Below are 15,330 nucleotides of genomic sequence, written 5' to 3'. Positions count from 1 at the left end.
TATGGGCAGCGCTCTCATTTTTGGTCGCTACGCTAGCCAGCGCAGACGACGAGACAGCATTGTAAAACGTTGGTGTCTCCATATTAGTAGCAATGAGAGGAGTTTTGATGGGCAATAAAGCCCCATCATCCTTCCTCAATAGCTCGCTATACTCATTCCTACTATGAGGTGTTGGCAGCGGTGCTGACTCATTGTAGTCGACAATGAGCGACGAATTTACATTCTCACTATGAAAGTGGGATGGATCATTCAGTTCAGTTAACGCGACAGCAGCAGTAGCTGTCGACGTTGTAACTGTGGCACTGAGCGACGGCGGCGTATTAATGCTGCGCGTGCGCTTCGTGCGTGGTTGGGTGGGTGTCTTAGCAGACGACCCACCAGCTTGGCTTCTTTGTAGGTGGCATGTTTGGCGCCGTGTATGAGAACACAGGTCGCTACAGTGATTGAGGGAACTAACCGGCGTGTAAAGCAGGTCGCTGTTTCTCGCTCCTCTTTGACGAATTCCAAAATGTAGATTCGTTCTTAAAGGGGGAAGATGGGGCAACGGTCAAAAGTTGCCCTGTGTCTTACAATCCCGTCACATACACTGAAGCAGTGTGAAGTGGACTTGTACTGAAACAGTACAAGTCGCAGTGCCCCGTTACATAAGTGGAGTAATTAGACCCACCACTTGAGTGTGGCTTACATTGTGACCCACCCCTGTGTATGTGATGTCACTGAGGGCATTCAAATTAGCGGGGATGATGGCTAGCGTCATCCGTTACGCGAGGTATCTAGAAAGATACGCTCGCAATACAAATTAGTGCTTATCTACAGAGATGGCATTTTAGGATTGGTTTAAAATCGGAATTAATGTTTGATTCGATTATAGTCTTGAAAATACTACCTAGTGAACAAGTGCGCACGTGAAGCCGGATTACCGCTTCCTCGCTATGCTTAGGTGTGTGCTTAAGTAGAGCGTGGTCGCATTAAGACCTGTCCGCCTACACATCCATATGAAGCCAGACAAAAAAAGTCATTACTCGAACAAAACCAGTATCACATTTTTACGTATGTGTATATAATTAAATGTATCAATAAACTATACTTGAAAACAATATTTTTTTTTATTTGTATGTTAATAACAGCGATATATTTCACTCGTGATCGAACTATCAACTCTTATGCCACTCATGTCATCACAAGCATCCACGCGAGCCTACGGAGTGCTCCCCCGTACTCCCGTCTCGGAGATTCGCACACGCAAATGGACAAAGCAGCCTAAGAATATAGGGCATCTGACAATTTTGAAGTGGATTCCTGGTAATGTGTCAGCAATGCGCGATGATTACTTCTACGACTGACTTTTGCGCTTGTATTCCATAGACCAGGAGGTTCGGCTGCGAGCACTCCAACATACAAGCTGCTGAATGGATACTGATCTCACACTGATGCTCTGCACATGTAGTTTCCTACGGAAGCGTTGCAAAAGGGCAACCTTAAAAAGTCAAAGGGTGACAATTAAGAATTGATGAGAAGACAAATGCATTACATAGCTGACTGATTTTTCTATTCTTTGATAACAGGGCGCAAGCGTGGAGCAGGCGAAGTAGGCCGCATGACGCGCAGCGTTCGCCAACATATGGCTGCACCATTAGAGCTACTGTCTGAGTACCCTGTTCGTGTCGTAAGTCGATTCGCCTAGATTGCTTTTTGGACGATACATTGAACATTTATTCAATAACATTGGATGGTGCCATCATCGTGCAGCTATCCTCGCGACAATCGTCTCCGTCTCGAAATGCAGTGGATTTGAATCCTTCTGAGCGAACACATCTCTCTACACCGTATTCTGATGCTACAATAGCCGCTTCTAAACAATCCCGTTCTAATCCTCACGCGTCGACTTATATAAAAAAAACGGCCAAGCAGGAACATACAGCGGGCATGTCCATCGATCCAATGTCATCACTGCCGACAAGAAATTACGCACTTGACGCGGGAGCTGCGAAAACAGCCCGTGCTGCGCCTGATTCTACGCTACAAGTCGTGCAGATGATTCAGCCTGTATCTACTCACATGATGAATGTAGTGCCGTCTGATGAACAGCTAGAAATGGCTCTTGACGATCTCCCTATGCTAGATGCAGATGACAGTTTTAATCTGGATGCTCTAGATCCTGCGTTCTTACCGACACCATTGGCGACAGCAGCTCCACCTCCAAAGGTACAGCCCTACAATAATACTTATCTAAGGCAGCATTCTGTCGACAATTCTTCAGTTTCAGTCAGTGAAGATGAAGGCTCGGCCAACTCAGGCTCGCCAATGCCATCAGCTTCTCCTCATTCTTCTCCGGAGATGATGTCGCGATCGACGTCTCCTTAAGTGAGCCGTTTAAAAGTTAAAAGGTTGTTTTAATACGATGGACCCTGGTTGGAATGGCATTGACCACAATTTATAGTGTGTTTACTTAAATGAGGAAACCAGTAATTTTTTTATTGAAGTAGTGAAGAACTGAAAAATGGTAACAGCGAGTTAAGATAAAGGGTATACCCTTTTAAACCTATTTGTACTGAATGCTTCACATTACCCGTTCGTGGAAAGCCAACTGTGAGCGCGTATTATGAGCAAGAACAAGGTGTGGTCTCAGAACTGCACTAATTTAGCAGCCGACTCTCCACTTCCTCTTCTTAGCCCGATTCAATCAGGACAAAAAGATATTGCGCCTATCTACAAATTCGTTCTTACGGGCGGACCATGCGCTGGCAAGACTACGTCCCTTGACCGCCTCTCAACGTTTTTTCGAGAACGCGGCTTTCGAGTATACGTTGTGCCGGAAGCCTCGACGTTGTTGCAAACTGGCGGAGCTTTTTTTCTGTAAGTGGCGGGAATCGGCAAATGCCCTGATTCTTACAAAGAAACAATCTTACGAATCTTACAAAATTGTCAGAGACCTCCAAGAAAAAGACGTTCTCAACTTCCAGTGGCAAATTTTAAGTCTCCAAATTTCACTCGAGGATTCGTTTTACTCGTTGGCACAGGATAGTGGCAAGCCTTGCGTGATCCTATGCGATCGTGGTGTTATGGACGGCTCAGCATACATGACGCCTGAGCAGTGGGAAGTACTCAAGCTTGAGCACGACCTCGATACTGTCACTCTTCGAGACACGTACGTGAATTCGTAAGCAATTTTACTTAAGACTAAACTTCTACTGCTGCAGTCGCTACATTGCCATTTTTCACTTGGTGACGGCTGCTCACGGTGCCGAGAAGTTTTACTCGCTAGAAAACAATGGAATTCGAATTGAATCGATTGAAGAAGCGCGTGCAGCTGATGAACGCACTTGTCGTGCTTGGATTGGTCATCCAAAGCTCTACGTCTTCGGTATGCAGCTAATTCCGTTTGCAACAGCCAATTGGTCATTCCTTTTGGACTTCTGGTCTTTAATCTATAAAATAATGTTTTGCTACTTTTTACTGAAGATAACTCTACCACGTTCGAAGGGAAAATGCAGCGGCTGGTGGACACAGCAGCAGGATTGTGTGGCATTCCGTCCACAGTGAAGGCTTCGAGAAAGTACTTGCTTGCGGAGCCATTGGTGGAGATACCTTTTCATCATGAAGACTTTGAGGTAGAGAAGGTCTATTTGAAACCTGAAGCTGCTAGTACGTCTTTATAATCTAAATAATGTTAAGTAGCTGGACTTTTAACTTTTTCCTCCTGCAGAAACAAGCAAGGACTACTCTTTTGTACGTTGCCGCTCTCAGTATGGTATTCCTGCTTATGGCATGACAACCGTTCGATATCTTGAAACTGGAGATGTGTACGTAGAGTCGAACCTTGTTTACAAACAACCTCTTACATATTACATTTGCTGCATAGGGTGCACCTAAAGCGCGTTTTAAGTGCACGCGATTACTCATACGCTGTAAGGCATCGTTGCGACCCGACGCGTCATGTTATAAAGCAGCAACGTATGTGTTTCTTGTATGAAAATCAGTCGTTCCAGATTCACGTTTACAAGGAGCCAGGAAACCTTGCGGGACTCGCTATATTGCATGTGCAAGCTTCTTGCAAAAACGATCAGGATATCTTGTTGCCTGCATTTTTGAACATTAAAAAAGAGTTGCCTGACACTGACGAGACTATATCGGCGTACAACGTGTCGAAAAAAAATCTTTTGGGCGATGTTGAAGTAAAGGTAGCAGAGGTTTAGACTCCAGATGCTATTCGAAACAATTAGAATTTACATTTTAATATGAATTTTGCGGACTGTAGCGGAATGGTTAAGAGTGGAGTGAGTATGCCAAAACGAATTTGACTTCAATGACACGAATACTTACAATTATTTATTGCTTAGCCTTGGCCTTAGCATACATGCATCCTTCGGTTGGATATACTTGTTACGCAATAGAAATAGCAATACATCGATAATTCACCATTCGTCAGTATTTAAATTAGTAGCGTGAAGCAACAACAAATCAAACAGGCAATCAGGCACGTTGCTGTCTTTTATAAAAGCAGCTTGCGTTGTAATAACCTTCAAGATTTTTCTTATTCAAGGTAATGATGACGCAAACGGCTTTTCGCATGGGCGACAACGAAAAAAATGAGTGAGCTGGTTTATTAAATTCTGAAGAGATTGTTTTGTATGCATTAGGAAGGCCGTAAAGATACGATGAAAGCTGGGGGACCTCGTGTAACGTGGCGAGAACTCAAATAGACTGCCCACTTCTATAGGATGTTGCATTTGAGCCCCGACTTTTTTTGCGGCTTTTGGGTAAGTTGCGGTCGCTCCGCACGCACAGGGCGCTCAGATTTCCTAATCTCGCGCACAACCTGATAAAAGCACTCCTCATTCAAGCACTGCAACAACAGCATTAAATTTCCGCATATAGTCCGCATGCAAATTGTAAAAGCTGACAAAACAACTTACTCTCTCCTTCGCACTAGTTTCCATAAAGGCACATCCCCACTGGCGTGCGAGCTCTTTGCCTTCACTAGTAGCCACCTGCCTCTGATTATCCAAGTCGCACTTATTTCCGACCAGCACAATAGGCACGTTATCCACGTCCTTGGCTCGCAGTATCTTGTCTTTAAACGCGGCAATGTCATCAAAAGAGCTGCGGCTCGTCACACTGTATACAAGCAAGAATCCTTTTCCTTCTCGCATCCACTGATAAAATACACAGCATCTACTTAGCCAAGAAAAGTCTCCATCACCTACAAAAGCAGCAAACCTGGTCTTGCATGGACGTGTACTCTTCCTGGCCGGCCGTATCCAAAATATCCAGCAACGCCGGACTGTTGTCAATGGTTGTCTGCTTTCTGTAGCTATCCTCTGTTTACCCAAATCGTGGAGAAAGTGAGTTTCGGAAGCAATACAGTGTAGCACTTAGCATATCGCTACCAATCGTGGGATCATAATCTTCGAGGAAATTGTCAGTCACTAGACGGATAGTCAGTGCAGATTTACCAACGCCACCACTACCCAGCACAACCTACACAACAATTTTCAAGGTGAATGGGATAGCCGTAATACTCCGATCGGAGGGGGAAATCCAAAGAAAGAAAAGACAGTCATCGGGATGAAATCTTTTCTTCTTCACCGCGCATGCAGCCTTACCAACTTATACTCCTTATTATTATCGCCCATGGCTTAGACGTCGCAGGTTAAGGAAGAAAACGCGATGACTGCGTCGATTAGGCGCGGCGGCTTCTTCCCTTGTTCAATGTCAGCGACTCTGCCGTTGTCGTTCTCCCGTCTTGCCTGACTTCTGCGCGCAGAGAAGAGCCCTTACCCTTCCAGAAATTGCATCCGACAATTGGAGGAAAAGATTACGCACAGGCGCCAAAGCATGTTTCCACCAATCGAAGCGCTTTAACAGTCAGGGCGCCACATGTTCTTATTAGTCATTAAGAGGTAATTCTAGCAAGGGGAGGCTTGGGTATCGTAATTGCCTCCTCGCTATATATTAACACAAATTCTTATTCCGTTTGCTATAGCTCGTACGTTTTTTGCCCGTTTTAGCTGCTTACGTCGACGTCTTCTACGTATTGATCTACGTATTGATACCCCTCAATCTGTGCCTAGTCGGACTACTTCTTGTCTTGTGCGACGTCATATCACTACTAGAACTGATCTTACTGAAATTCAAGTACGATACGATTCGAATTGAGCAGCAGATAACGAGACAGACGTCCCGCGGCGTTCTGCGTATGAGTCGTACACTATTCGAGCAGTTGGATGGTGAGATGCTGTCAATGCTTTTGAGTAACCGCGACTTCGATAGCAACAACTTTGTGCACCTCGTACAAATTGAGACGCTAAATGAGAATCGAAGCTGCTGCGCTAAGCTCAGCCTGTGTGGCGCGTTTGAATTTAATAATGTGGCAGCGAGTCAAAATTCTTCATAGAGGATGGCTCGGACATACTTTAAGCGTTCTGAATACCTTCACATGCATTGCGTACTGTAGGGAAATAATTATGCAAGCTTTAGAAAGTGCGAGCTGCACCATGTGTCTGAGCGCGTTTAAGATTGGCGGCCGCGTGCGCGTGATGCCGTGCTTTCATCGTTTTCACCCAAACTGCATTGAACTATGTCTTCCGAAAGAAGGATTGTGTTCAATCTGTAAATTCTCTGCCTTCGCTTGAGGCTGAGAGCAATATAAAAGAGTGCGGCTGAATTGATGTCGCACGAAGCATTTTACGAAAAGCGATGGCTGGAAGTCGGATATTCTTGCCCGACTTGATTCTTACGACTTCAACGCGCCATCTTCGAAAAGATTAAGCTAATGAAAGGTGTGTCACCACAATTATTAATAAAGCGTTTTGTATCTAGCATGTCATTAGTCAGATCTAATTCACGCATACATTGGCTTAAAACAAGTTAGCTTCTCCTTCAAAACTCTCCACGTTAAGCTCGCCTTCCATGACTCAGCCGGCGCCCGCGAACTGGCGGAGCATCTCTCAAGCCAGTCCTGCCGTCACTGCAGTAAAACCGCGGTCTACTAGTGGTTTATCGCGCTCAAAATCACAGCCAAAGAAGCAATGCAGTGAAAAACTTAAGCCTCCAGTCAAGCCCACCCCCTCCGTTTTTGAACTTGGCATCGCCCACGCTCGCACTTTCGTTGACAGTGCAAGCCCCGAGCAGCTAGAGATGCGACTTCAGCAGCTACTTGTGAGTAAAAAATTTGCAGAAGCTGCATTCATTATTGCCGCAAGCCCATATCTGGGCTCCCGTTTTCAGAAGTCGGACGTCGTACGCCTTATGTTGGAGAAAGCCAAGAGCCCACACTCATTGGAGCAAGCAGTGCGGCTGGTACGAATTTTACAGCTTCAAAGTAATGCAGCGCTGATCACACTAATCATTAGCGAAATGGTGCGCGCGCTGCAATTTAATGCAGCCGTGCGGCTAGCACAGGAAATGGTCCCAAAATTCGAGCAGCTTTCCACTTCTGCAGAGCGGCCATGTTGGACACCTCCTGCGCTTATCCAAGCCATGATTCGCGCACAAAAATTTCGTGCAGCGCTTAAATTTGCTAAGCAGTTTGGACTGCTGGGCATGTTTTCTGCCCCACAATTGGTAGCAGGAATGTTAGAGACCAGGAGCTGGGATGAGGCCGTCTCCAGCGTCATGGAGATGCAGCTGTTTCAAGAGTTCCCGCCGGAAGCACTTGCAGTGGAAATGATGAGGCAACGGCAGTGGTCCCAGGCCGTCAAATGCATAAACAAGTTGTCAAATACGGACGATACGCAAGCCAATCTTTATGAAGTTTTGGTACGTGAGACGGCTCGTGTGGGTGATTTTGTGACCTCGTTACGCTATCTGCGTGAGTTTAAGCTGGATGAGGGCAGTAAGGATTCATCGCTTAATCTGCTTCGATATGTGGTGGATGCAATGATTGTGCAGAAAGAATTTTACAAAGCCATAAAGTATGCGATTAAATTTGATTTAGCAAAGAACCCGTTTAACATGGCTATTGCTGCTGCTGAAGCTGCGCTTACCGGTGCGAATAATGAAGCAATGCCTACCATAAATGATAACAAGGTAGAGTACCTTCCTCAGTACAACATTGAGCTGCTGATTCGAAAGGCAATGAAGTGCGGGCAATTTCACGTAGCAACAACGTTTATCAAAAGATTGCGTCTTCGCGAGAAATTCGCTGATGATATTGTATTCATCGAGAACGCGCAACGCAATTGTTTGATAGAGTTTCGACAGTACGCCCAATTGCGGCTTGCGCAATTTTACGAGGCAGGGCATCAGGATAATCTTAAAGCTTTGCTATGCGATCAAGCTAAGGATGAAATGATTGAGCTTAAACCTGTTCAGGTGGAAATTGTTCTCGAAGAGGAGAAAGAATTTTTTTCGCGCAAACAAAAAAATCAGCATGCCAATACAGAGAGCGAGATCAAGGTCAACGAGATTGAGTTTGGGGCGAAGTTACTAGTTGAAGAACCGCAGCAGCAGTCAGTATTGTCTTCAAATACTGAGGGCCAGTCACGCTTTGGCTTTGCTCGAGCTTCTTCATTCTCCCTGCATTCTGATGCCTCTGTCTCTGTCGTAGACACGTCTGACGAAGATATACAGCTTGCCAATCAAGACGAGCCACAAAGTACATCGCCACCTCATCCTGATATATTAAAAGCCACAGAAAGCGAAGGTGCTCAGAGCAAGACAAATGATAATACTACAAGTTTCAATTTCGCCGATTTCGCCAAGTCTGTGCGAGGCTGCGAGCCTTTCCCACTGCCACAATCAGCTCTGCATCATCCACCCCAACCACCTCAGTTATCGCAACAACAACCACTTGTAAAGCAGCAACAGGAGCAAGCGAAATTCAAAAGTCCGATGCCTATCTGCAATAGTTTCTTTGCGACAGGGCCGCCACGATATTCCATGCCCCCAATGATACGGCAGCAACCTCCTCTACACTGTGCGCCACTAAACGCATCGCCGGATGGAATGCAAGTACGTGGCTATCCACAGCCTCCGCCTCCCCCGCCGTCTCAAACAAACAGTGGTGGAGGGGCGTTTGATGTTGCTTCACTCGCGATGCAGTTTCACAAATCCTCGCCTGATTACGGCAACTTCGTCACTCCACGTCCTAATGTGGGCTATCCACGTGCTTCTCAGTTAGGACAACAATTTTCTTCAGGGATGCCCCAATTTCCGTCACCACCTCCACAGCCTCATTCTACTTTCAAGCCGAGCATGTCGTTCACGTCGGTCACTACTACACGCCAGAAGAAGTAAATACCTTGTCAGTGTTCAGGTTTTAACAGGTACATGCTGCTTGACAAATGTGTGTGCTGCATCCTTTTGCACGCTGCATACTGTATCTAATTCTCAAATGCACCTACATTTTACATCCACAATCTTTTCTTCGCTTTGATTTTGGCATCAATTTCGTCCCAGGCTTTTCCTCGAACGGTCAGCAGCCGTGCCGCACGCTCCGTCAAGTTACCGCTATTGAACAACAATCAGAACTAGTAAGCAATAATACTATCAGCCTCAATATAAGCCCATACTTACCCACACTTCAACCCACGACGACTCAATTCCACCTTCAGCTTCTCCAAGCCCAAGGCCTCAAGTGACGCGATGGTCTTAAACTTTAGTAGGTCGATCGGCGTAGTCGTTGTTGCCTCCGTCTGAGGACCCTTTGGGGTGTCCGTCTTTACACTTTCTAATACGCTCGCTTCGATCTGCTTTTTGGTGGTATCTAGGCCTACAGTGCAAGACACTTCGTCATTGCTGATGTAACTACCGTAGCTCTTGACGGAAGCATTATTATCAAATCCGCCCAATTCTTCAGCGTCCAATGCCTCAATTACAGGATCAAAGCCGCGAGCCTCGTACACAAAAGGTTGGGAGCCAATATTTATCAGCATAATTTCCGTCTGCTCAACGCTTATGGCAGGAAATAATCCTCGGTCACTGGACATGTGCTTAACGTTGCGAAACGCCACACCAAGATCAACACCGTTCCGAGTAAACGCCACCGTGCCTTCATTAAGGTCCAGCAAGCAACCAATCACATCGTTTTTGCTCCATGAATCGTCTGAACCGTACTCCTCGTCCTTGCCACCATTCCACTTAACCCTTCGGGCCCCATCATAAGCCCACGACCGCTCATGATCACCGACACCATCGCCCGTGGCCGAATTTGCCTCCAGTGTCGAGTCTGCCCAGCCAAGTTGCACAACTCCAGCAGTCACGAGACGCACTTCATAATACCATTTTCCCTGAGTCAAAGCACAACAGTGTCGCATCGCGGCCGTGCCAAAATTACCTCGACCACGTAATTCGCACAATCCGTGTTGAAATGTTGTAGTCACGCTTCCATCTCCCTCTTCTGATCCCACCAATTTTAGCCACTTTTTTACTACTGGAACCGAGTGTCGTACAGAGCGCACACAAATGTATGAACTTGCATCCGGTATTAACACGGATGCATGAAATTCCTGCTGTATCCTCGGAACCTCTGTTTTCTTCTTTCGACGTCGCAATCCATTCATTATTGCATCCATCACATCCTCTGGCATCTCTTGTTCAAAGTCAACGTATTCTTGCAATTGGTTTTGCTTGGCTTGCTGATCCGTCTCGCTTTTCGCGCGCTTGAGCTCCGTCAAACTTCCGCCCCGCAGTTCTTCCTCTCCATGAGCAAAGTCGCAGTCTCGTCCACGCGGGCAGCCCCACCATCGAGGCGCACCAGACGGAGGTATGCAACCCCCTTCTCTAGCCTTTAACCAGCTTCTGCACAATACCGTATTACGGCGTCTCTTCATGTACGACTTCTTGATACCTTCTGCCCACGATGGTGTGGCCAAATACCAGCCAGGAATACCGCTAGGCGTTTCTTCATCAAGCACTTCTCGGTCTTCAAATGCGTTATTGTCATTTTTTTTTCGATCTTCCGCTTCTTGGTGCCACTTAAGCATGGCTACCTCTTGGTTTACGTGGCGCAGGCGACGGCCGTGCAGGTCTCGGCACGCACCAAAATTTGTAGTAGTCCTACCGCCTGAAGCCTTTCCCATACTTCGAAGCATAGCACCAAATCCACCTTTGCCACCTCGCAGACCACCGCGTAGCCGTGCACGAATAATTGTCGGGAAGGATGGGACATGGCTAAACACGTCCAGCTTACGGCCGTTCACGTAGAGATCGAGCAGAGAGTGAGGAACACCTTCAAATTGCTGGATTAATACAAGAATGCTGGAGACCGTAGCTATATTCGGCGACAAAGAGACGCACAGCGTTTGATTAAAATGCACGAGAAACTGGAGCTCGGCCGATGTCATCGTTGCTTTCTTTTGAAATGTTTCCTATTGCCCACACTTTCAAATGGTAGGTTGGCACCACGAGATTGGTTGATAATGAGACGGGAAACTTCAACCAGTGATGCAACTTGGCACTCGCTTTCCTACTGGCCCTTCGATTGGCGGATATAACATTCAAACCTCGCGAGAGAAATAATTAAATAAAGTACAGTTCCCCTTTTGATCTTAAAGCACCTAAGGCTTGCGCATTGATCTGTGATAGACGGCAGCCTTTCTAAGGTTTATACTCTCGGGCACTAGTTGCCACTTGGTTCTACGAGCCCATAAATCCCTTTGACTAGGATTTATTAGGGTACTAATGAGGGCGTTGCCCGGACGGAATTATTCCGATCCCATCCTGCTACTTTCGACGAGGCAGTTGCCATAGCGCTATGCGCTGAGTCGACTTTAAGTCTGCTCGTGTTAGCACGCCTGCTTACCGTACAAGCTCTTCGAACACACGGGTACCGTGTAACTGGGCACTGCCGACTTGTACTGCTTCAGTACAGGTCATCTTTGCACTGTTTCAGTGCAAGTGGTGCCACACGTCAATTCATGTACACTAGTACGTGCAGAGGAAGACTCTCTGTGAACACTTGCTTCAAAGAGGGTTAAAAACAAACTATATTTAATATAATTAAGTTCTTCTGTTTCTATCTATTTTCTACTAGCTTAATTATACATTCATACAAGACATGTAATAAAGTCTTGTCTGTCTCTCTCCTTGCGCGCGTCCAGTGCTGACTGGACCGCGGAGCAAGTAGATACAAAGGCCTATATCTACCAATAGATGAGCTCTTCGAATATTACTATGTAAAGTAATATTCCAAAAACATTATCTACCTTTTGAATTATCTATTTATTAACAATCTTTAAGTGTTAGTATAATGTAACGATACACCCTATTACCCCCCCCCTTTAAACGACAATCACACAGACTGTCATTGAATAGAGTGGTCACTATAGGACCGCTTTAGTGAAAATGATGTTGATTGGTCAGAACCATCATTTTCAAGTCTATCGCATGGTTAACGAGTCTATGCGGTCAGCGAATAATACGGAACCTTTGGCTGCGGTACATGCAGCCGCGGGCGACGCCTTATTGTCTCTTGCGGCAGACATTTCGTATGCCGTAGTATCATCTTCTCCCGCAACACTTAACGTTGCGGGTTGACGTGGTGTTTCACCACGTGTATGCGGTCCCTCTTTGGAGGTCGACTACGAATGCGAATCGGACGAAATGGCCGACTCGGACAGAGCAGAATAGTCGCCTAATCGTCGTCAGCCGGCTGACTATGAGTTCGAATGAGGGGGCACAATCAGAAAGACGTGCTAATAGTATTCGCTATAGCATGTTCGGTTCCGACGATGAGGATGATTCCTCATCGCCAGCACCGTCTTCCGTGCCGTCAGCCGCACTTATCCCTGTGCGTGGTGGTGACGATGGCGTAAGCAATCGTAATAAAAGTTCTTGTGGTACACCTGCTTCAGTGGGTACCGCTCAGGGGAGTGAAGACAATAAAATGTATTGTCTTGCCCCTGAGAAGAAGCCGTGGCTTTTGCCCGAACGGCTAGTCAGTAGCTTGTCAGGAGAGACTACTCCTCTCCCTTATTTATGCGAAAAAGCTACATGGCCTTGACCCCAGCGCGAAGACCTATCGTGTTGAGGAGGATTTTTATCTCGATGTTTTTCTTAAGCATCGATGGAATAATGGCAACAACAAGCGAAATAAAAGCTAGTTGATGCGATCCTGGAACGCGTTCATTCGCAATGTCAAAGACATTGGGCGCGAAGCCTGGCTTCAAAAGCTTAACGCGATTCGCGTTAAGTTTGGAAACGTACTTCAACCGGTGCAAGATTTAAACTGCATCGGTTGTCTCGTGGGGCAGGACTTCCATGCCTCACGTGGGGTGATCCCTGTCCGTGTTGTGTCGACAACACGAAACGAGTGGAAGGGGTTGTTTATTTCCTTTCTTCGCCATGGGCAAGGGCTCACATCTCTATCGAGATGCGCGATGCGATTGACGTTTTGCAATCGATTTACAAGCGCAAGGGGCGCGTATTTTCAGACCCATCCGATGGACCTTCTGATCCATCGGATGGGTCTCGTCATACTGACGGACGAGGCCCTTAACGTCAACATCCAGCTGGGACCGAGGCTCCCAAGTGTCATGCGAACGTGGATAACGCGCCAGAGAACAAGATAACTCGTTCGCTGCCCCTCCACATCACGGTGGCTTACGATGCGTTCCACAAGGAAACGTTGACCACCGTGGGAATCCACCAATGGTTCTGGTGAAGGAGGGAGTATTATTTCCGACCTATGTGTCGGATCTAGAGTCGAAGATCGACAAGCTCGAACACTTCCTCCATGTATTGAAGGAGGGTCTTGATCACGAGCGCGGTAAACGTCACTCATTGGAATCGACGGTGCAGACTTACCGTATCGAACGGTTGGAAGACCGTTCGAAAAGTGCGCACTCAATGTTGGAGTACGAACGGAAGTATCACGCTCTTCGTGACGAGCTGTCGTCTGCTCATCGCGATTTAGAGGAAATTTGAATTCGGCATGAAATTCTCCACACTCAACATTAGAGTCCGGTTCGTGATTTCAAAAATCTTTCGGGGATTCTTGAAAGAAGTGGTCAGATCCGTCCTCGGAAGAAACCGCGTACTGATGATAGGGGTGGAGCCGACTAACGTAAAACGTAGAATGGGTTCGCATCCTTCGTGGCAATTCCATTGTGTACGCATTGCCTCTGCGATGCAGTACACGAAATCGCCCAATGAACTTGGGTAGTAGTTTTCTCCTACCCACATTAGTGACTACATGCTTAGGTAAATTCACCGTAGACATCAGTACTAGATTTTTAATTCTAAATGAAAGAACATTTGCTCGTCCATGTTTGTCTGCGTTCCGTTTCTGCCGGTCCACTGCGTTAGCAACGGAATTCTGTACGAAACAGACTACTGCTTCTCGACCCTGCAAAAAAAATCTATGCTGACTCATTTGTTTTGTCTTTTTCAGTGCGCTTTGTGCGCACTGTCATGGCATCTTTCTCTTCATTAGCGAAATTCCTCGCTGGTGCTATTTATTTTGTTGGGATCAAAAGTGTCATCACTATTGCTGAGTTTCTCTTTATAGATGTCGATTGCTTGGACATCGACATCATTCGCGTCGTCGGTATTTTCGATGCGTGATGAGCGTGATCCAAAACTGGCTTTGCTCGGGCGATTCCACCCCCCCTTAAACTAGAGGATCCCTTAAATGGGTTGGTATGCGTTGTAGAAGCATGCGCCGAATTGTGATGGCGATTTCGACCATCGGTAAAAACTCGCTCCATTTCGGATACGATTGGACGTAACCTCGAAGATTCTCTTCGAGGACGCGATTGACGCGTTCCGTCTGGCCATCTGTCTCCGGATGATCAGAAGTTGACATCAGCCGTGCTCCGAGAGATCAGAAGACGGATTGTCAAAACTTCGCCGTGAACCGTAGGTCTTTATCGGAGACCAGTTCACGGCGCAAACGTGGAGTCTGAATACCGTGTCGATAAAGACACGGTCACAGCCCGGAGCCATTATTGACTCTGGTACTGCAGCAAGATGTACTATCTTGTTGAATCTGTCTACAATAACAAGAATTCCATTGTTTGTGATCATCTTCGGGAAATCCGAAGACGATGTCCATAGATACGGACTGTTAACATTCTCCTGGAAGTGGTAGAGGTTGGAGAGGTGCACGGGATGAAGGGCTAGGCTTCACTCGCTGACACACCTCGCAAGTACGAATGTGCTTGCGCACGAACTGATACAGGCGGGGCCAGTAAAGTTTCGAGTACTGTGAGATAAATTTTCTCAGGTCCACGATGCTCACTTGTTGGTGCATCGTGGCACTAATACATGATGCGCAAGCGCAAATCATTGTGAGTTGGGACTATGACACGTGGAGGGTCGCCGGCAACGGTTCTGTAGTACAATAAGCCGTTGCGCGTTGTGTATCGATCTGATGGCGATCAATAG

The 15,330-nt window shown here is 46.6% G+C and overlaps 5 protein-coding genes across 5 annotated transcripts; 3 read left to right on the top strand and 2 right to left on the bottom strand.

Annotated features, from left to right (window-relative positions):
• Positions 1–1,163: 1,163 nt before the first annotated feature.
• CCR75_008300 (uncharacterized protein) lies at positions 1,164–2,542 on the top strand (the record flags this gene model as incomplete). Its single annotated transcript, XM_067966354.1, has 3 exons — positions 1,164–1,302; positions 1,566–1,666; positions 1,750–2,542. 3 exons carry the CDS (start codon positions 1,164–1,166, stop codon positions 2,362–2,364), a joined length of 855 nt encoding a protein of 284 aa, XP_067822410.1. The 3' UTR covers positions 2,365–2,542.
• Positions 2,543–2,571: 29 nt separating this feature from the next.
• Positions 2,572–4,471, top strand: CCR75_008299 (uncharacterized protein). Its single transcript, XM_067966353.1, has 7 exons — positions 2,572–2,856; positions 2,930–3,148; positions 3,201–3,364; positions 3,463–3,645; positions 3,707–3,803; positions 3,863–4,277; positions 4,341–4,471. Exons 1-6 carry the CDS (start codon positions 2,603–2,605, stop codon positions 4,194–4,196), a joined length of 1,251 nt encoding a protein of 416 aa, XP_067822339.1. The 5' UTR covers positions 2,572–2,602; the 3' UTR covers positions 4,197–4,277; positions 4,341–4,471.
• Positions 4,472–4,505: 34 nt separating this feature from the next.
• Positions 4,506–5,738, bottom strand: CCR75_008298 (uncharacterized protein). Its single transcript, XM_067966352.1, has 5 exons — positions 5,607–5,738; positions 5,330–5,481; positions 5,221–5,308; positions 4,917–5,156; positions 4,506–4,846 (listed from the first exon to the last, which is right to left on the bottom strand). The coding sequence occupies exons 1-5, from the start codon at positions 5,634–5,636 to the stop codon at positions 4,715–4,717; spliced, it is 642 nt and encodes a 213-aa protein (XP_067822338.1). The 5' UTR covers positions 5,637–5,738; the 3' UTR covers positions 4,506–4,714.
• Positions 5,739–6,900: 1,162 nt separating this feature from the next.
• Positions 6,901–11,288, bottom strand: CCR75_008296 (uncharacterized protein; the record flags this gene model as incomplete). The annotated part of the gene is made up of 3 exons (XM_067966350.1): positions 6,901–9,220; positions 9,348–9,453; positions 9,520–11,288. 2 exons carry the CDS (start codon positions 11,286–11,288, stop codon positions 9,351–9,353), a joined length of 1,872 nt encoding a protein of 623 aa, XP_067822286.1. The 3' UTR covers positions 6,901–9,220; positions 9,348–9,350.
• CCR75_008297 (uncharacterized protein) lies at positions 6,913–9,240 on the top strand (the record flags this gene model as incomplete). Its single annotated transcript, XM_067966351.1, has 1 exon — positions 6,913–9,240. The coding sequence occupies one exon, from the start codon at positions 6,913–6,915 to the stop codon at positions 9,238–9,240; it is 2,328 nt and encodes a 775-aa protein (XP_067822287.1).
• Positions 11,289–15,330: the final 4,042 nt, after the last annotated feature.

Source organism: Bremia lactucae (genome assembly GCF_004359215.1).
Source record: "Bremia lactucae strain SF5 chromosome Unknown BlacSF5_NotPlaced_17_SHOA01000003.1_2250557bp, whole genome shotgun sequence".
Lineage (NCBI taxonomy): Eukaryota > Oomycota > Peronosporomycetes > Peronosporales > Peronosporaceae > Bremia > Bremia lactucae.
Note: the sequence above shows the minus strand (reverse complement) of the source record. Positions and strands in the feature narration are given on the sequence as shown.

What these genes read in the sequence shown, in the direction of transcription:
- CCR75_008299 (XM_067966353.1), top strand. Translation starts at nt 2,603, where the DNA reads ATGAGCAAGAACAAGGTGTGGTCTCAGAACTGCACTAATTTAGCAGCC. An exon ending in TCCAAAGCTCTACGTCTTCG is followed by an intron (nt 3,365 to 3,462) that starts GTATGCAGCTAA and finishes TTTTTACTGAAG; the next exon opens with ATAACTCTACCACGTTCGAA. An exon ending in TATCTTGAAACTGGAGATGT is followed by an intron (nt 3,804 to 3,862) that starts GTACGTAGAGTC and finishes TTTGCTGCATAG; the next exon opens with GGTGCACCTAAAGCGCGTTT.
- CCR75_008298 (XM_067966352.1), bottom strand. Translation starts at nt 5,636, where the DNA reads ATGGGCGATAATAATAAGGAGTATAAGTTG. An exon ending in ATAATAAGGAGTATAAGTTG is followed by an intron (nt 5,482 to 5,606) that starts GTAAGGCTGCAT and finishes ATTGTTGTGTAG; the next exon opens with GTTGTGCTGGGTAGTGGTGG. An exon ending in ACACGTCCATGCAAGACCAG is followed by an intron (nt 5,157 to 5,220) that starts GTTTGCTGCTTT and finishes GTATTTTATCAG; the next exon opens with TGGATGCGAGAAGGAAAAGG.